At 38.8% G+C, this 21,202-nt stretch overlaps 1 protein-coding gene across 3 annotated transcripts in view; it reads left to right on the top strand.

Annotated features, from left to right (window-relative positions):
* TBC1D4 (TBC1 domain family member 4) overlaps positions 1-21,202 on the top strand; it is a 95,820-nt gene that overhangs the window by 8,219 nt on the left and 66,399 nt on the right. The window contains exon 1 of one of the 3 annotated variants that reach the window (XM_063392223.1): positions 11,941-12,707. The exons of the other annotated variants lie outside the window; for them this stretch is intronic. Coding sequence (XP_063248293.1) covers positions 12,333-12,707 — 375 coding nt within the window. The 5' untranslated portion in view covers positions 11,941-12,332. Of the gene's footprint in view, positions 1-11,940; positions 12,708-21,202 lie in introns of those variants that run through there. 3 annotated transcript variants of the gene reach the window in all.

The following is a 21,202-nucleotide window of genomic DNA, read 5'->3' as shown; positions in this document are numbered from 1 at the left end:
TGTGTGGTTTTAGTTGAGTCAACTGAATAAAAACTTTCACCATGTACTTTGAAGGCTGTCACAGTGTGAAGTTCAGATCAGGTTGATGGCATATAGTACATACATGTATGACATATCTTAAATTTTCTGTTCAGAGACATATCTTAAATTTTCTGTTCAGAGACATATCTTAAGTTTTCTGTTCAGAGCCTCAAAAACATGTCATGAGCTAATAATTATGTAGCTGTGTTACAACTCCTTTCAGTTTGGATCATTTGTTAGAGTGGTAAAATGCTTCAGTTGAAACACTGCAAAAAAGAAACTTTTTTTTCATTTTTAAATTTTGTTGGACTAATGCTATTCAGAAAGTCTGCTTGATGCTTTGGAGGAATTGTATCTATTCAACCACATTTCCTGACTTTATAAGCTACTTGTAGTAGTGAGTTGTCTTCATCTCTGTTCAAATATGATTGCTTTCTCATGGAATCTATAATTTTCCTTTTTTAAATCATTTTATGTGTTCAGCATTAGATAGGTTTTTAAAAATAATATTTTCTAGAAATTTGGAAGGATAATATGGTGAGGATTTTCCTCTGCATTGCTGGAACTACCAAAGATAGGTAGGATTCTACAGTATTTGGCACGTGGCACTTTTTTGAAGGATTGAATAAATTTAAAATGCAAACATGAAAGAGAGCGTTGTTCAAAGCCAGTGTGATAGACTTGCAGAAGCTGTTGGGTAAGATAAAACCAATACCATAGAAGTGTGGCTTTTTTCCAGCTCTACCATCCCTAGCTCTGCAGTTTTCCCTCTCCCATATTAGCTTACTTTAAAGGTATATTTCAGTCATGGAGTTCATTTTTGTATGTTGATAAACCTTAACAAAGAGCTTGCTCTGTTAAAGTAACTGTGGTTATGTTTTATTTCATTACTCTTCTTGGCAGGAACATGTAGATCTGCACAGTGCTGTTTAGAGATCCTTGATGCATTGAAAAACATGTTGAGGGAAGTCAGATTATCCTCCAGGGCACAGCAGTGACTGCCTTCCAGACTGTTCATGATTTTGTTTTTCCTAGCGACATAAATATTTATTTTTTAGAATGCTGATGTTAAATATATTTCATGTATTATGTGACACAGATAGGGATTTCCTGTTATGTTAATTCAGAAAAAGGGTAAAAAGCAGCAATGTCCCAGGAACTTTGGGAATAGTCAGTGGTCTGTGGGTTCCTAAGTATTTCTGAAATAGTGTAAATATTCAGTAACAGAGCAGTTAAAGACCAGTGCAGTGCTGACTTGTTGAAGCATATTTTTATGTGCCTATTCATAGTTTGTTTCTTGCTTTGGCTGGGTTATTCCTAATAACCCCATCTCAAGTTACGGTAAGATTTCTAAATAAAAATAGAGTAGGCTAATGTATATTTAACAGTGCTGTATTTGCCAGGGAGGAACCAGTTGCTTGCTTGCTGCTTGGCTGAAGGGCAGAAATGAAGCATCACACCAACTCCAGCTAAAGCCTGTGCTGAAAGCTGATGTTTGACCTTCAGGTGCCATACAAATTCTAAGGTCTGCAATTCCTGGCTGCCCCAGCTCTGTCACAGCATGCAAAACTATAGCTTTGGTAGTCTAAGGTGAAAAAATTCATTCCTGCTGATGTGCAGATTAGAAGGTGAAGGGATTGTGTGTATGACCTGCTGCTGTACTTGGCAATGAAAATAAATACCAGACTGCCCTCAGTGTCATGGTACTTCTGTGGCAATCAAGCAGTTAGGTCACAAATTGCCAAACAAGCTACTGTAACTATACTCTACAAAAAAGAAAAACCAAGAACATAATTTAATATCCTGAAATGCTGCTCTGATGTATAAATCCCATAGCAACTGATAAGAGAACTTTGTATGGAAAATATTGCTCTTTCTGTAAAATTTTGTTTAGGCTTTTGTACAAGACTTTTTTTTTTTTTAATGGAGAACAATTTAAAACTAGTATCCCTTCTGTAGACAATACTTCTGGCCTGACTTCATGGTCATACTCACTGAGGGCCTCAATTTTCTGTGCAACACAACTACAAACTTTAGCAGTACAAAAATAACTTGTAAAGAGGATACACTTTTTTTTGTAAACCAACTATGTTGTAAATAGATGCAAGATGTTGGCTTTTCTTCAGGAGCAGGTTTTTTTTGGGTGAATCTTGCCAAAAGAAAATCAAGTGAGCTTTTCAGTAGGAGCAACACACCATGCTTTTATTTAAGTTATTCATGAAGAAACACACCCAGATTATCCACGGTATATTTGTGCATATATTCAGATTTAGCCTTGAGAAAATTTGCTGACCTAAACATAGGAGCCAAGTAGGAGCAAGGCAGCATGATTAAAGCCAGCTGAGAAGGAGTGGGTTTCCATCCTGGCACTGTGCCTTGGATTCCCTGTCTCCTGAGTGCTAGGGAGAACTAAAAATAATATCTGCAGTTTAATGGGATAGTGTGAAGTTTACAAAATGAATAAGTTTCTTCCATAGTGACCTGTCTGCAGAAATCACCACAGAAGAAGGTTATATACAAAATATATATATATAGAGAGAGCGAGCTATTAATCTGTATAAATGCTGTGAAGTTTTTTAGGGAATCTTGTTTTCCTTTGTTGAATATGCACATTGTCCTTAAAATATACAGCATTACAGTTGGGAGTGTGAGAAACACAGAAGCCTGCCTAGACTGCTAGGTTTGCTTGAATTTTGTGTTTCTGTATGTAACCAAGGATTTAGTTGTAAGGGATTTTGAAAGGGAGCTTCATGTATAGTGAAAATTAGAGGTTAAACCCCATTTTTAACAATACCATTGGTAGCAACCTGAACAGGAGCTTAGTTTTGGTGCCATTTTACGTCTTATCTAAGTTTTTAACATTTGACAACCTATTTGATATGCTTCTGGTCTAAGTTCTCACATGACCATCATAAAAAAGTTAGATTTTGAGAAGATAATTCTTGTATTTCTGCAGCACAACAGACTGGATGCTTTAGGATGGTAATTCTAGAATCCTCAGCAAGGCAGGGATGTATATGTATATGCTGCTGTTCATTACTTATCAAGTAGCAAATCTGCAAGTCTCATCTGGATTATCATAAGCTTTCCTATTATGCTAAGATTGAAGTATCAAAATGAAGTGTTGCAGTGCTGTTGCACTGTTTGCCAACCCAGCCTCTAATACTATAGGGATTCCTGTACCTATTTAATCCTGCTCTTATGTTTTGCAATTCTACTGTTAGGCTTCATACACATAGTTTGCCATCACCTGAAACACTTTGACAGAGTTCCACGAGCTGTGATGCTCATTTTGCAGATTTTAAAATTCTTACTGTAGCTCTGTGGAAATATCTCAGAATATTCTGTGGAGTCGCACAGGTTGTTGCTGTCCTTGTGGAAGCACCCAGCCCTGTCCTGGGCTAGTTTGTTAGAAATAAAGAGTAGGCTTAGTAGTGTCCTGCCACACAGGTCAGTTAATTCACTTGAGCGAACTGCTGCCCCGTGGGCTCCCCAGCCATGTTACAGGGAGCAGTGCACGTGGCTTGTAATGGATCACTGCTCCTGGAAGGGCTCTCGTTGTGCACCCACAAGAGCCCTGCATGAAACTGTGCAGGGTCTGCTTCATGCCTTCATCCCCTTTAGTGGCTTTGGGTTGGCTTCAGGGGACTATTCAGTGAACAACTTAAGACTCTGTCTAGAGAGCCCTGCTCTGAAATAGGATCCAAGGCACACAAATCATTGTCTGAATTGCAGAATTTCCCTGTAGGATCACCAGCTTCTAGAAGATCATACTGCTTCACGACTCTGTTACTGCTTTAAGTGTCTCCTACTAACAAATACAGCAGTCTCCTACTATGTAATAAAAGTAATACTCTGGAAGTTTTTTGTTTATGCCTGTACTGTTTGTATTAAAATGTGAAAATACCTTTCAGCTCAGTTGAATATACAGGTGAGCATGGATGTGATAGGTTTCTAATTCATTTTCAACATGGGTTCCTATTGTCATTTGGAACATTGCAGAGACCTAGGAAAACACCAAAATAGATGCCAATGGAAGTTTGCATGACTTTGTGGTATACACCCAGAGTGTTTTTCCAGGGGAGCACACTTCTTAAAGGGATGTTTTCTCTAGTTGACACCTGTGAGTGGTCAGTGTAGGTAGGATTGGGAACTGCACCATGAAGCTAATGGGGAATCTGGTACAGAAATCAGAGCTGCCCACAAAACAGTGAAGAACACAGATCCCTGTGAAAACCCTTACTGATTGTCAACAGATGCATTACTTTTTGAATTTTTGGGCTTTTCCAGTCTTTTTACTCTATGTGTATAGAGGGCTACTGCTTATTACTTTCTTATGACGTATCTCTTGCTTTTCTGTTTCTCTCAGATCCTTGAAATTGTCCAAATCCAGGATTATAATCTTTGGGTTTTGAAGGAGTTTTTGGTACTGCATGCAGTGCTATCAATCATGAAGAGTCATGATTCTGACCATAGGGGAAAAAAGATAATAATCCCTTTAACCCTACTGCTTCTCACAAGGTGCTGGCCCCAAATGAAAACTTGAAAGGAAAAAAAGCAGTCATTCATTATTTTGGTTGCTTGCTGCCAGGAGCTGAGCTTTTCAGATACACCTATCAGGACTATAAAAATTTTAACTTTATCCCTGTTCATATTGCTTGTTTCAAGTTTCACATTTTAGAAGTATTACCAAGATTAGCTTTTTTTAAAAAAATTGATATTAACATTGTTTTAAAAATGTATGTTCTGGTAGCAGCTGTTTATTAAATAGGAACTTGAATAGAAAATTTTATGTGAAAGTAATAATGCATGATGTTAATTTCAATTTTAATAGAGCTGTTCTAATGTTTTTACTTGCTCAAAGTTCCTTTGCATTTGAAGCTTAGTTTCACTTTCACACCCTTTTTTTAAAAACACATGACCTGGCACAAATTTATTTTTAAGTTGTACTGCCAGTGGCTGATGAGAAGGGAAAGCTGGTCTCCTCAGTGACCAACACAAATATATTCTGTTGCAGAAGGACGGTATGAGTAACAAAAACTCCCCTCAAACAGATAAGAAAACCTCATCCTTTACCACAGAGGGAAGGAATGGTGTGCTGTAAGGTAAAAGTCTGTGATATTAGCAAAATAACTCCTGGAGCCTAATATGAACAGCTGAGTCATTTGCAGCTGGTAGTGAGAAATATTGCTGCTGAAGGATGTTTGTTTTTGCATGGCTGCTGCTATAGCTGGTGGATTGCCTGGTTGAGAGCAAAGTAAACTTGAACCCGGTAAAAACTGCTGTGAAAAGTACACTCCAGATAAGCATACTTTAATCTCTGCAACATTTAATTGGTTCAACAGCATTTTCTAGTGCCTCAGGTTTTCAAATGGGCAAACATATTTATGACATTGACATAATTATCAATTTCTAATTTATTCTTCTTTGTCAATCCACTAGTAATAGCAGTAGAGAATACATTCTTTTGTACTGTTAATACAGATAGGGTTCATATATCAAATTATGAAGTTAATATCTGTCCTTGAATATGTCCTTGTCCTGACTATGACTTCTCTGCTTCTTAATGTAGTACCAGGCTGCTATTGTAGGCCCCCGTGTTGATGGTCATGTCTATCCAATGAGGTTTGAATGTGTTTAACATGAGCCTCAGTGTATGCAATTATGTAAAATTAATCCTCTCAAAAATTTATATTCAGTTTGTTATCTCTGAACATCATGTCCAGTGGAAGATTGTTTTGATAGATTAGTTAATTGTAAAACAAAGAGGGCTTCTACCTTTGTTAATACTGCCTTTGCCTCCCAGCTGCTTTTTTACAAGCAAGAAGTCTGAGCATAAAAATACTGCAGAACTGAGCATCAAGAATAATTGCAAGCCCCTGCCCCAGTGCTCTGTGGCAAAGGGTAAGTAGGTATCATTTTAACAATCCTTCAGTTCTCTCATGGCTCTTGAAGAAGCTGACAAATTGATGGGACTTGAAACAATACATTACAAAATTTCAGAGTGGCGTTTTGGAGAGGGCAGCAGCTTAGGTTAAAGCTAAGGGCAAAAGCAGTGCAATTCCCCTGCTCCATGAGGGAATAGTAATGCTTGCATGGGAGTCTGCTGGAGGAATGATTAGTGGCCAGTCATAGGAGAGAGAAGCTTTTAGTGTCCTGTATGATAAGCAGGCTCCTGAATAATTAACCGGTGACTCTGACAAAGACACTCCTATTTCTGAAATCATGTTATTTCTAACACCAAACACAGTTACTTACCGGTTTGCTTACAGAGGTGTAGCACTACAGCTACAAGTTTACAATATAAGTGACTACCTGAATACCTTCCTGGGCATCATACCCCCTGTTATCCATGTGACCATGTGTCTGCATAGTTGGAATAACATAAGGGAAAACCCTCAAACACAGCAGTAATTTTTTTCAGCTATACTATATCTGGTCCCTCACAGATTCAAGTCCCACAGAGAACCATGGCCCTTGTCTTTTGACCAGGTAGCTCAGAGTGCTCTGATAGTTCTTTGTTACCCAGTAGCTTCTTTCTGTCAACCTGGATGGTCTCAGCCTGTAGCAGCACCATGCATGACAGAATACATCATGCATATACATACATACCTCTTGCTTGAGCCTCCAGAGTATAAACTAGCAGATGGTGTTGGCTAAGAAAAGAAGGGACATTGACTGTGTCAAAAAATACTCATTAAAAGATGCTCTTGCATGAAAATGATTTTGAATAGCTCAAGCATGGAAATTCCATTCATAAAAGCATTATTTCTTTGTGCCCCAGAAATAGGTTGGAAATAAATTGATATGATTAGACTAGATGTAGGGTTTTTTAGAGATGAGTAAATGAAAAAGGTACTGATGGAGGTGGGCTGATTATGTACAGAATGCTTATTAGGACTAAAAACAAGGTCAGTTATTTTCAAGAATAGATTGAGTCACTGGCAATTTTTAATAGCCCAGATTAAAAAAAATGCCTATTTTACATCTTTGGGGAGTACTAATTCTCATGTATTTCTTCAGTTTTTCCATGAAGGATGATTGTGTCTCAATAAAATTTTCCTGCAGCTTCTACCATGATTATATTTTCTCAAGAGTAAGTGACTTCTGCTTTGCTGTTTCAGAGTCTAAGTATCTAATGTTTATGTGTTGCATCTTTCACTGTGCATCCCAAGAATTCCCACACACAGTAGTATAAAGCAAAAACATCCATGCCTCACAGAAAATGATCCTTGGGAACACTTAGACCTTGTGAAATAATTTGGATGTGATCAAGCAGAAGTGAGTTTTCTGCAGCTGGTTCTGCAGTTTCACATAAAGGAATCTGCAACTGTGTTGCTAATGGCTGCTTTGAACAACATGAGTCCTGTTTCAGCAGACATCAACCTCCTGTCTGTGGGACTGATCATCTGTAAATGTCCAGCTCTCTCTCTATTGCATAGATAAGTTCCTTTCCTTTAAGCCCTTCTTTCTAGATCTCCTGCTGAGCATATGGGATCTTACCTATAATTTCTAATAAAGTACCTTACTTCAGGTTGTTTCCCAGCTTGTAAACAACCTTTGTCTGTGACCTTGCAGTCACGCTGCCGCCCTGTGAGCTGCAGTTCCTGGTTGAACACAATCGGCCAGTGTTACAGCTGGGCTGGCACAAAAAATGCCAGTTATTGCACAGAACTACATTATTCTGCTGATTTTACACGCCTAAATACTTACAAGTGATGATTCTTTCCAAGCTGATTTCTAAAGGTACAGGCCTTTCAGGTGTTCTTGGACAACTCTGGTTGACTTCAGGGATGTGGCTTGTGTATGAATACTCCTGAAATTGGTTGCAAGCCCAGTATTTGACTGGGAAGGTTAATCTGAAAAGCACTATGGTTAGTTCTTGTTTCTAGATGAAACCTTTTTGTAAATTTTGATTTTTAATAGGCATGTGTTCTTTCATTTATTCATTAGCTGTTTTGAAATGTGCTTTAATAGAAAAGAGTGTAAGATGTCACTTATCCTCTTCCAGCAGACATACTTTACTATGAAGCAGCAACTTCAAATAATTGCAAGACATTCTGAGAATAAGCTGTTACTGGTTTTCCCACCAACTTAGGAACTAAAGAACCTGCTATTGGATCTTTCATTCCATATTCTTCTTATAGTAGATTACAGTTTTATTTGACCTTCTGATAACTTTGGGGTGTTTTGGAAAAAGCAGTTTTATTAGAAATGTGGCACAGAGATTAAGAGTGAGTCCAAACTGAAGAATTTGCACAAGATTTTCTAGATGCCTTGAAAAAGTTGCTTGTGGTGATTTTATTTTTAAACAGAATCCAAAACCCAAGCAAAAGTTTATTTCTTCCTTAGCAGTGGCTGAACTATGTTATGTTTTCTGTTGTATTTTAAGCACTGGAGCACTGTACTTTCCCTCCAGATGGACTGACGGACCAACAAGAGGAACTAGAGAGGAACCCTAGCCTTTGGGGATAGGGGTGGCTCTAAAAATAGAGATTTCTTTTTAAGGTCATCTTCAAGAAGGATGGAAGATGTTGATACAGTCAGCTGATTCTTTGCTCATGGTCTCATATTCTTCTGAACAGACACCAGGAGACACAGCATCTTCCTGGCACAGCTGTTTTAGGGTTATGAAGAGGTGAGCCTCAGCAGACCTGTTGGTTCTCCCTTGTAACTTAAGAGCAGACAGCAAAGACAGGTGAAACCCATGCGTGAGAGAGAGCTGGTGAAACCCATGCATGTGCAGTCCAGTGCTAAGCCTGCTTCTGCAAAGAAGTAAGCCCTAAGGAGATGCTTTTCAGGTCAAACTAAAACTAGGAGGGAATTACACATCTTAGCCGTAACCGTCTAGAGCCAGGTGTGTGATCCATGTTCCCCTGATATTATGGAAAAGCTAGATGAAAATCTAGCTATTTCTGTAAATTCAGAGATGTTAAGAAATACTAGAGTTTATTAATTCCCTGCGCGGTTCAGTGACAGTAATTTCATTTTCAAGAGAAAGGCCTTCCAATAGCATTAAAAGTCATTTCACAGCTTAAATGAATTCAGTCACGCCTCTGTAGTAAAGAGTGCATTACCCTTTTTATTACCATCTGTGAAAAATGCTTTCAGCTGCATTTGAATTCGAGACACGATGGTTAGACTGGGCTTTGCATAGTTGAAAGTGACTGATCTCAGTTTTGTGAAGGTATTTCCTGATAAATGCATCTGTTTATCAGATAGAGTTTCAGAAGGGAAATGATTACTCATTTACTGAATTTAAAGGATAGGCTTTTTTATAGCCTAAATTTTAGTAACTGCTCTGAATATACAGCAACTACTTTTTAGAATGTTAGCATATAATAATAAGGGCAGATATAACTCTCTTTGAGAGGAAAAGTCTGTTACCTCTTAAAAATTTGCTGTTTATCTTAAATGTAAATGTGAAATTCATTGATACTCTGAGACACATATTAATATTTAGAAAAAAAAATTGGGGCATTTCTTCAGATTTCCTTGGGTTTTACTTGATTAACACCTAGGTTACCTGTAAAGAAAGGTTAATCTGTCCACACACACTTCCATTTCCCTTTGAAGTTTCCAGCTCTGTCTGTTGGTAATGGCTGCTTGGTCTCTTAATTTTTTTATAGAGTAGAAAAACTACAGCAGTTTTTAATCACTTTTAGGTATTTCTGAATTTGAAACAATCAGCTTGGACAGACTGCAGCAGAGACAGAAGCAAATTTGGTGCCCTGTATCCATTCTGTATTACAAACTTGTTTAACAGGTTTAAAATAAACAGATCTTTTTTTAAAGTATGAGCTGACATATGAAGATCAAAATTCTTTCCCAGTTGTGGGCAGAGACAAATGAGCCTAACAGGGACAGAGATCTCTTAAAATACATAACACTTTAAAGGGTCAGTATATGCTGAGTGGCCCATATGCTTTATTTAACAATTACACTTCACCAAAACAGCCAATTTTGCTTAATTTTGGTTGTCAGCTGTTTTTATCAAATGGAGTTTATTATGTGATTTTACAGGTCCAGCTAAATTACATTTAAAAAGAATTTTAAGAGTCAACCTAACAAGATGCAAACATAAAAAAATCAGAAAGAAGCTGAAATACAACTCTGTTGCAGAGAGAGGATCGTGGAGTCTGGCTTCTTTTTGACATAGTGCTCCAAACAGTGACTACTACATAAAAAAAAAAACCCCAAAACACTACAACAGAATACAGACTTGATGGAGGATAGTCATTCAGTTTTCTTAATTTTTCAAGAAGTTTGGAACTGGTGATGTGGAGCACTGTACCCTCACCTGTTGAGCAAGACCATGACTGGGAACAAAAATTGTTGTGAGTCTCACTGTTACATTTATATACGTGTATATACAAATGCCCCAATTGTGGTATTTAAAGAGAGGAGACATTCCATTCATTAAGACTCTTCCACAATTTTTCTTCAAGACTGTCGATGAGCCAATGAGGTTCAGAAAGCTTTGAAGCAAATGGTGTGACGGGAGCAGTTGAGTGTTCAGCATTTATTTACTAGCATATTGTTTCAATTAGGATTGCAACAGGAAGGAAATTTCCATGGGAGATTGCCTCACGTACCCATCAGAATACCAGCCTATTTTAGTTGTTCAGTGCGAGTTTTATATAGCTCTTAACACGAGTTCAGCAAAATTGTTCTGTTTTGCACAAGTAATCTGCACAAATTGCACTGTTCTAGTTTTCAGATCAAAGGTAGGTGACAGATTTGTCTTTACAAGGTGAAATCCATTGGAATTGTTTCTTGATGTCAGAAAATAAACTAGGTCCATCCTTAGTTGGTACTTGTAGTATGCGAGAGACCAGGAATGGCTTCCAGCTCATGATTCTGCTTTACTTTGTCCATGACATAAGGTCCAGGTTCACACTGCCTCCTGCACACTGTTTTTCATTAGACAGAGAGCCCCCAGAGCAGGAGCAGAGCTGTGGTGCATCCTAGAAGACACCTCAGTCTGAAGAGCAAGCCTACCTTATTGTTCCGGGGCATCATGGAATGGCCTCACCTATGTCACAGCAGAGTTGATGGTGTGTGTTTCAGAAGAGGGTCAGAATCTGCCTCTGGAAACCAGGCATACCAAAAAAACTCTGTTTCTTCAGAAACTAGATCTGCTTTCTTACAGGAAATTTTTATTTTTATGCTGCTTTCTGCCTTTTTGAAAGCAGATGTTTGGCTGCTGACTGCTCGCTGATCCCCAATGTGGAAGGATCCAAGCTACATCCTAGATCTGTTGATTAGCTGGAGCTGAGGCTAGTCCCCAGAGCACTGGTCCTGTCCTCTGAGCAGTGAATCAGAACATGACGGGCCTGACATCTAGGCCATCACTCAGATGATACAATTTATTAAAAAAAAATTAAAAAGTTACATATATTCTCACTTTACAGTGGCTCAAGGTCAACCATGTAGAACCTTCTCGTTTGGGATTAGGATTAGTTCCTAATCTACATACAGTCCTTTAAGCCTTTATTGGAAACACCAGAAAAGTTCTGAGGAATATAACCTTCAGGCACCATGGACAAGTATTGTGTTTTGCAAGAGCTATTTTTATTGTATTAAAGATTAACGTTGATGTATAAAGTTAATCAGGAATAAACATGCTGTGTTGATAAGGTAAAAAATCATTCTCCATTTGTTAATATCCCTATTTTTAAGAGATCCCAAATTAGATCTAAGTCTTGTTTTTTATATTGGTGCATGGAGTAGTCAGTCAGGAATATAACTTTTTTAAAGAAATGTGTTGTTTACAGTGACTGACCTTTTTTCCTTTGAATTTTCATCTTCATTATTAACTAGAAAAGATAAATCTGTTCCTTCACTTTTCCACTGTTGTACGTTTAAATAGAGGTAGAAAAGGACCTAAAATCTAAGGAAGCACTGACTGTAATTTTTTTTTTTTTTCTTTTTTTTTTTTTTACATCTAGCATGTGTATAGGCTGAGAAACAAAGTTATTATTTATTTCGGAATATTAATTTGCATTTTGTGGTTCCCAATCTAAATTTGACACAAAAAAGACCATAAAAGCACTTAAACCAATAAGGAAATGATGAGCAGTAGGAATTCCAGTCATGCATTCTGAAGGGGTTTCTTTAAGCACAACTTGAAAGCAAAGTCATAACATTTACAAATACTTTTCAGCAATTTTGCAAGTGTTAAAGCTCAGGTATTTCACCTGGTTTTTAACCAAAACAAAAAGCTCCCATGTAATTGGGGAAAACATGGTGCAAGACTGCATGATTCCGGTGAACCTTTTTTTGGCTGCATTTCTCATCAGTCAGAAACCATGGTTATTTCTGGAGTTTGCTTAAGCTCTCAGCAATTATACTTTATGATTAGCTGCTACAAGTTCTCTTGTAGTCCAAATAAGCTTTTAACTCTCAGAAGTAGATTAGGAGATCGTAACTCGCACTCAAGAGGTTTCCTGGAAGAGAAATGCTCCTTGGCATACATTAGAGAGGCTTTAGCATTGGCCCAGAATGGTGGGATTGCATTCTCTCACATGCAGCCTCCCTTAAATGCCAGAACATTTTTATTGCTTCTGCAGTTTTTTCATCTTCCCGGACACACAGTAGTCGCGGCATGTGCCACAGTGGGATCCCAGAGAGTGACAGGTGCCTTGGAGCGCAGAGCACACCGCAGTAAACGGCTGATGATGCAGGTGAGGGATGGGTTCTCCTGTGTAACCTGACAGCTGGTTTATGGGCAAAGGCGGGATACAGCAAAAGGGCTCCAGGCATGGGAACAGCCACAAGTAAATCCAGGGACGAGAGTAAGAGCTGCTCTGAGGGCTCAGGGTTAAGTAAGAGAGAAAAGGGGCGGATCTGAGGGTCGATGGCCAATAGGGGTGAAGGAAAGTGGTGCAGGGGCGTGGCTAAAGGTTGGGGGAACCAATAGGGCAACAGGGGTGGAGCACAGCAGGAAAAACAAGCCAATGGGGACTGAGGGAGGGGAGAACATTCTGGAAAGGGTATGTAAATGGTAATTGGGGCTGAACAGGGGTGGTAGGACTTACAAACCAATGAGGGAACTGAAGTTACAGTGTAAATTAACAGATGACTGCAAAGGCCTGTGGGAGGGAGGCCATTTCTCACTCTATCCTAGAGGCTGCTCCCCATTTGTCTCTGCCCCTCCAGGACTGAGGCATAACCACCCTGGTGGCAGGGCCCTGGGTCTCCACACACAATCTGGCTAGTGCCAGGGCCACCTTTTCCATACCCATATAGATGTAAAATAACACAAGAGCTAGTTTGCAGAAGCAAATGAGAGTAGTAGGTAACTTGGAAGCCATGGCCTTAGGGATGTTTTCCTTGTCCTGCCCTGGCAGGAGAGGAGCAAACCACAGCAAGCATGTGTTACCTTGCTTCCTACTCCTACCTACTATTAAACCTGTTCCTGGCTGAAGCCATATGCTGCTTCTCTTTTGGAGGAGTGTGAAGTATTGGTAAGGATGTTAGGACAAGAATGCCTTTAGAAAGGCATTTAGAAAGACATCACCTGGAGGAAGAGGCTGCAAATGTGGTATCCGTAGACTTACTTCCCGTCAGGCTCTCTTCCAGCGCAAAGGCAGTCTATAAAGCTGTCCTGGTTCAGTTTATAACATTTCTAAAAGTCAGCAGGCTGCTAGCCAGGGTGTTTCAATTTGTGTATAGTTTAAGCTGTCACATTTCAATTGAAGGGGAAGGACATCAGTTATTTAAAGCTTCCTCCAAAGGTTTTGACAAATTAAATCTGCTATAACGATGATGTTAATTGTACCAATAAATCATTTGCATCTCAGCAAAAGCTTTTGCTTGCTCTCTTGGATGTATTTCTTGAACTGTTTTCTCAGCTGCTTAACTTTAATTTCACTTGTTCAAGGGCTGTCAGAAAGGTTACCAAACTGGCTGAGGTTGTCATATCAGCCACATACTGATGGGAGGCAGCTTAAATTTTTAAACCTCAAATCCTGTAAAATACAGATAAACAGGGAAGATGTTTCTGCTGCAGTCTTTCAGATGAAGTTATTTATACTTCATCTGCTTCTATATTTAATTGTGTTGCAGTTTAAGTTCCAGTAGCTTGGAAATATAGGAGTAAAAATATGATGCTTTTAAGCAATAACATTGTGCTCTTCTTTCCTGAAAAAAATAGTATATTAGATAAAATATGTCATAAGTGACAGGAAGGATTAATTTTGACAATAAGCTTTGAAGTGATGTGGTTGGAAAAAAACCAAAACTTAGCAGTTGTGGATATTTGCTGAAGAATCCGGATTTGCAGATTATTAAATGTAGTATGAATTAAAAATTAAGGCTACTTGAAAGTTTCTCCACCTTCTGTGCCTGCAACTGTGTTCTTAGACTCCATATTCTGAGAAGTTTTTCTCTTCCTAAATTAGAAAGTGCTAAAGAGTAACTTTCAGTTTTGTTAGCTAATTTTTCCTTAATGTTCAGTAGGGTAACTGAACATGTAGCAATCTACAAAAGCATGCATTTTGGTAGTTACCATTATAAAAAAAACCAGCCAAGAAAACATTTCTTTGAGAAAGGAAGAAAACGGAACATTTATATTATTTCTGATACAATACCTTCTTTCCCCCCAGTATGTCTGTTATAATGCTTTTATTTTAAAATCAACCTGAATGTTTCTTTGGGGGATGGAAGCACATCTTGCAGAAGAGCTGGGCAAACAGCACCAGGAACTTCTAGAAACAATTTGGGAACAGCTAAAGGGAAAAAGAGGTCAAGGGTTATTCATATCTAAGTTTGGGTATCCATTGGTCAAGTTGCTATGGCTTTCCACAAGAAAGCTACAGACTGAGAGAAATCCAGACCTCTGTTTACAAGAGATCCTGTCATTCCCTGACATTAATCATAAGCCTTTAGAATACTTATGGTTTGCTGTATTTTAGTGTATTTTCTCATGTTCTTGTATTTTTGTATTTATGTGTGCTATGCCCCAGTCTACTGAGCGGGTTTAGGGGGAGGTTATTTGATTTTACTCTGGGTCATGCGTGGGAGAAACAACAAAATTCATGGGAGGTTCAGTAACAAACTTTCACTTGCAAGCTTTAAAACAGTAAGTTAGAATCAGGTGCTTGGCAAATTTTAAAATGCATGTGTTTTGGTTAGAAGTGCAACAATTTAAAAACATATAATCCTTAAGAAAAGGAATAAGGGGAAAGAAGGAGAGGGTAGCAGTAGAGAGGTATATAGTGACCACCCTTGGATCCAGTGATGAGACCTCATTGTTGCAATTTCTGTGTCTGTTGGTTGAAGTCATGGTCTTGGTCCATTGGGGGTGGGGAAAGCCTATGAAGAACAAAGCCCAGTGGGTTAGTATATGCTCAGGTTAGGTGAGAATGCCCAGGTAATGTTGCAGTTAAATAAAGTATGTGTCCCCTACTTATTTTTTTTAATTGCTAAAAGGTTAAGCATCTTCCACCAAAGCATATTGTTCTGGATGAAATCTTGCAACAGGCCTGTAGCCTTATCTTTTTTTCTTGTAGCTACAGTAGTGCTTTATTTTACTGTAAGTTGAAAAGCTTGTATCAGACAGGTCTTGACAGGCAGATTAAAACAAAACAAAACTCAATGTAATTTAAATTAACTATGGGCTTCAGTTGCTGAATATTTGAAAAGGCTGATTAGCATTTACTTTAGATAATGGAAACTTTGGCTAGGTTTTTCCTTGGGAGCCAGTGACTGACAAAATCAACACCTTAATCAGCTCCTATGTTCCTCATGCACAGTCAAAGTCCTTGCATGTTTTGTCATTAACCAGGAATGTTTACATGTTCCTAACAGAAATGTTAGTTCAGAGCAGGTGTCCCATGGACCTGTTCTGCCTCCCAGCAAGGTTAGCTGCATTCAACTTGTAGGCTCTGCCCTCAGTTATCCTGATGAAAATTTGTAGCTGTAGGAGAAAATAGTGCAATTCAAGGCAGAAGTTTACCGTTGCACTTAGTCAGCAAAAAGAATACAACTTTTCCCCCCAGAATAACAGAATAATAGTGCTTGATTTTTTTACTGTTAAGCTGAGTTACCAGAACAACCAATGGAGATAAATGGTTGGATTATAAAAGGGAAGTTGTCATTGGAGTGCCAGAAAGTAAACTGTCTCTGCGGTTGTTCTGAAGGTACAAAAAAAGTACCTGTCCTAAAATACACAGAGATGATTTGTATCTGCTGCATTGGCGCTCCTGTTTTCCCATGCAAAATCTGTACTCTAGTCAGTTTTACTATTCCTTGTTTTCATCTACTTGCCTTTCTTTTTCTACATATGCTGTGGAGTGCCATGGTATTGCCTTGAGAGTAAAACTATTAAGGATGATGATGAAGAATTGGCTCTTCAGAACAGGTTGCCACATGGGTTGTATTTAATATGTCATCTGGAATAGTCCCTTTGGAGAGAAATTCTAAAATGGTTTAGCCTTCAATAGGAAACTGATTAGAATACAATTTGAATAGAATTGTTGAGACATCCATTATTTTGGAGTAGACTTTGTACTGGATAAAAGCTTGAATGGAGATCAGGAATAAACAAAGAAAGAGTGCAAAAATTGTAGCCTATTTATAGATTTACAAGTTGCTTAAATACAGAGCTCTCTAGTGTATGTGGTGTTTCTGTGTCTGGTAGAGCTTTGGTAGAGACATCAGTGCTATGGAAGTAGTATTTCAGAGGTCTATGAAAATGAGGGAGATAAAGGAAAGGAAGCTTGCTTTGGGCAATGGGTCCTATTCCCCAAACATTTAGGGGGCTCAGGTGGAGTCTAATTATGATGTTCTTTCAGTTGTGGGAGAAGAAAGCTGAAGATGGGGGAAAAAAATCACGGTAATCCATAGACAGAGGCTTTAGTGCACGATGTTATGCATCAGGTGGTTACCTTCTTCTATCCAAAAAGACTTCACCTGCTACCTTCACTTTATAGCTGGGATTTCATATTGAGGGGTAGTGGGAGATAACAGTGTAAATATATTTCACAAAGCACTACCATTTTGAAATGACAATGGACTTCATTCTTGGAGAAGAGACTGCTGAAACAGTAAATGTTAAACACGTTGATACCAAGAATCATACGAAGGCATCACTAGTTGTAACATTCTTGGAGGATAATGATGCCAATGAAGCTTGCTCCTTGCTGGATGTTAAAAGTGTTTTAAGTACAGTTTTGAGTGGCAGATTTAATCTAATTAGCATGGAGCTGATAGCATTAGCAGTCTCTCTTGCACAGCTGAGCAGTTACGGGTCAGCGCTGCATTGCAGGGGGAGTTGTGCAAGTATAAATAAAGACATGATCTTGTCCTTGAAGAGCTTCCTATTTCAATTGGCATATATCCTGATAAAGGTATCTGCTCGGGGAAGTGGTTCTTGACTCCAGCACCGAACAGATGTGTTTGAACAGTCTTGTGTTTGAACTCTCCCTGCTAGCTCCCTCCAGAGGATACTGGCTCTGTCCACACTGGCCAGCATCTGCTTGGAGTTTTATCCTTGTCTCCTGTGTTCACAGGGCCTCCAAGGAAAGGTAGGCACTTTGCATGGTTCAGGGAGCCAAAAACACGAGGTTGGAGCTGGCAGTCATAGGAGTGACACAATGGCACAGTGTTGAGGTTGATTGTATCAAGTCCTGGAAGTTGGCTGGATCGTGGAATCACCAAATATCCTGAGTTGGAAGGGACCCACAAGGATCATCAGTTCCACTTCCAGCCCTGAGCACAATCACACCATGTGCCTGAGAGCATTTTTCCATCACTTCTTGAAATCTCTCAGGCTTGGTGCAGTGACCATGCCCTTGTAAAGCCTGTTCCAGTGCCCAACCACCGTTGGTGAAGAAACTTTCTTACACTAAGAGTAGTAGGGGGTACTGGGGGTGGAAAGCAAAAGCTGCATGGAAATGTTGGAGGTATAAGGGGAGAAAGGGTCAGATCTGATGCAGTCTCACTGTTTTTCTGTATTGCCCTACCAGCAAGTGCTGCTAGGCTTCATCCTTAATACTTGAGCAAGCCAAAGGGGGGAGATGGTGAAAGCCAAGAGGGTACATAGGAGTGAGTTTGTGTGTACAGTGTGGGTGAGCAGGGATGAGACTTTGGACTGAAATTGAAAGCGAGTGGCAGGCTGAAAGGTATTGAACAGCATTTTCAACAGCATTTTCAAGGGATTTTATTTTGAGGGTCTTAAGAGCACCAGTGAAAATACTTGCCTGGCAGCTTATCCACAGTGAAAAAGAGAAAGCTGCTGAATGACTTGATAAACTGCTGAGGATCTGGATTTTTTAAAGGAAAGCAGGTGTGAGGAGACCTTTTCTGACTGACTGCTGCATTTCTCAAGAGGAGCTTACAGGCAGCTGTAGCCACTCAGGCTGGTAGTATGAGAAGCAAATGACCACACTGAATCCAGAAAAGCTTCTGGGTGTGTAGGGAGAGTTAGTTGTTGGGAAGCTGGTCACATCTAACAGAGGAACTGTGTTTTCTTACCTTTGTAAATGAAGTAGTCTTAACTGATGAAGAGGCAGTTTCTCTAGGAAGAGGGAGTTCCTGCAAAGAACAACTGTGTTGGACCATCTTCTTCATTCTGATGAATGTGGCAGTTTTGGCATCCATTTTTATGGCTCATTTCCTTTCAATTTACACATGAAGTGGGTCATTAAAAATCATTCTTTTTATTGGTGCAAAATAGAAAGTTTGTGAATCATTGTTTATCTTTAGCAGAATGCATCTTTAAGTAAATGAATCAGCTATTCCTAAAGAAAATTAATCTATGTATTTATAAGATTATAAGTTATTTCTAATATTATGCAAGAATATGAAAAAAGTGCTGTAAATTCCTTGGATCATTATTTGTGTCAGAAAAAGAGTTTGCCAATGCTTCTCTTAATGAATGATGAGTGCTTATATGAAGTTTGATTTCATTGCTTTTTTATTTAATTAATGAGAAAAACCTCGACTCCGAATTGCAGAACCAGAAGTATTTCCCTAATGTTTCCACTTAGGGTTGTCAAATTGCCTGCAGGCTAAAATGATGAAAAAACCCCATATTTGTGAAATTTCACATTGCAGTTTAATATCACTAATGAAATCGCTTCCATGCCAGACTAAAATGAAGTGTCAAACTATAAACACCCAAACACTCAGCCTGTGTTAAGGTATGATTATGGGAATTGGTGGCTGACAGTGCTGATATTCTCTTGCTCTGTGTGTGAGTATGGAGTAAAGTGGGTTTTTTTTGTTTGTTTGTTTGTTGTTGTTTTTTTTTTTTTCCTTTAATACTAGTATCTAACTTTAAAAAATGCCATTGTCCAACAGTAGCAAACATAGCCATGTCCTGTGGTTCTGCCAGGTACTTACATTCTGGGTTTTCTGATGTATGTTTCTCATAGTTTGCAAGAAGGAATGTGTTCACCACTGATTATGAAATTACAGCAAATGCAAAATACTGATTTAAGATCTTCAGGTCTTCACAACAGAATTGTTCTTTAGCAGTTGTAGAACCTAAGTAGCATTTAAAAGGTAAGGTATTTTCTGCTGTGCTGTCTTGATACTATGATTTCTCTGGTTTATTGAAGCAGGTAGGTAAGTAAGGCTCAAATGTTCTGCAGGAATAACAAGGTCAAGTATTGAAACAAAGATGTAGCTAAAGAATCTGATATGCAAACATGGATGTAAATTGCACTTAGTTATGAGCCACAGACATAGATTAGGCAAATGGATTAGTAATGGAAGGAGGGGGGAAGAATCAGATATAACATGCGTTATTTCTTACAACATATATAGGGACTTTTTTGTCTCCTTTGTTCTGTTACAGTTAGAAATTACATGTCTTGTTCCTGCTGTTTATTCCTCCACTTGATTGCACTCAACAGCAAAGGTGGTTCATGCTGCTTTGGTGGTGAAGGGTGCACATAACATTTTCACAAACACGAACTTCCTGGACAGATGCTATCCATAATCTGGTGCACCACAACTGCAGCCACCAGCTTCCTAAGGAGTGTGTATTTTAACCTAAGGTCATTGTTTTGCTGACCCAGCTGTATGATGAACTCTTTTCATTCTTCCAGCAGTTTCTGTTTAAAGGAATGTAAATAGAGGTATTCCATTCATAAGCTTAGTGTTTAAGAGGTCCAGTGGTGAAAATCATGGTAAGATGCTTCTGCTACATACATAAGAACAGTGCTAGAGGGGATGAGAGGGACAGAAGAATTGTTACAGGAAGAGTTGAAATAGTCCAAGGAGATAAAATAATCTACATCACAGTGTCTTGGCATTCTTCTATGTCATTTCTCTGATCTTAGAGCTCTGTTATAAAACTTTTTAAAAAAAACCCAAGTCTAATTCCCTCCTTGTAACCCTGTATTAATCCATTGTGTTTTTCCATTGACTTGTGAGAATCATATCTCCATTAAGCTGGGAGATTACTTTTTTAAAAAAAGTTTTATGTCCATTCCTTTGGAGTTTTTGGATTTCCTTAAGCAATGTGCTTATGGAATGGGTGCCAGGGTTCCACATGTTCTCAATTTTTAAACTCGAGCACCAAAACCCAGTGAAATTATATGCAGTCATGTACAAACAAATGATTTTGATCTAACTTAGCTACTGTAATGCTTACATTTTACAAAACAGCAAAAATGGAAGGGATTTGGCCCCAAATTAAGTTGTTTCATTTATCAAAAGTCATAAGACCTTAGTTGGAAGACATTCTACATTTCTGCACCTTGCTCTGTATCCTCTTTTTAGAAGCTACGTGTTTAGTATTTCACTGCTCAAGTGCTCACATTCATCATCAATTCAATACAAACACTTGCATAGCAGTATATCACTTAGATAGAAAAATATTCGTTCTTTCCTGCTTCCCCCACCCTTTCCCACCTTTCTATCCATGTCCAGAGGTGAGTGTGCGAGGCCTGGCCTCACAAGACATTTCTCATGCTGGATGAAAGAGGCTCCCCAAGCCGCTGCTCACAGGGGTGAGCTATGGCTGTGTGTGAGCTTCTGTAGCTGCTTTCACAAAGGGAAGCTTTGAAGTGCTTCAAAGAACCCGGCGGTATCTGTACCTTTTGATTAAAAGGATGTTCGGTACAAATAGATTATACTGAAGTATTAAGATAAGCAAATTTTGTGGTCATGAACAATAATTCCTAGGGGAGAGCTGATGGTGACCAAAGTGTACCTAAGCAGGACT

The sequence above is a fragment of the Prinia subflava genome, chromosome 3 (genome assembly GCF_021018805.1).
Source record: "Prinia subflava isolate CZ2003 ecotype Zambia chromosome 3, Cam_Psub_1.2, whole genome shotgun sequence".
Taxonomy (NCBI): Eukaryota; Metazoa; Chordata; class Aves; order Passeriformes; family Cisticolidae; genus Prinia; species Prinia subflava.
Note: the sequence above shows the minus strand (reverse complement) of the source record. Positions and strands in the feature narration are given on the sequence as shown.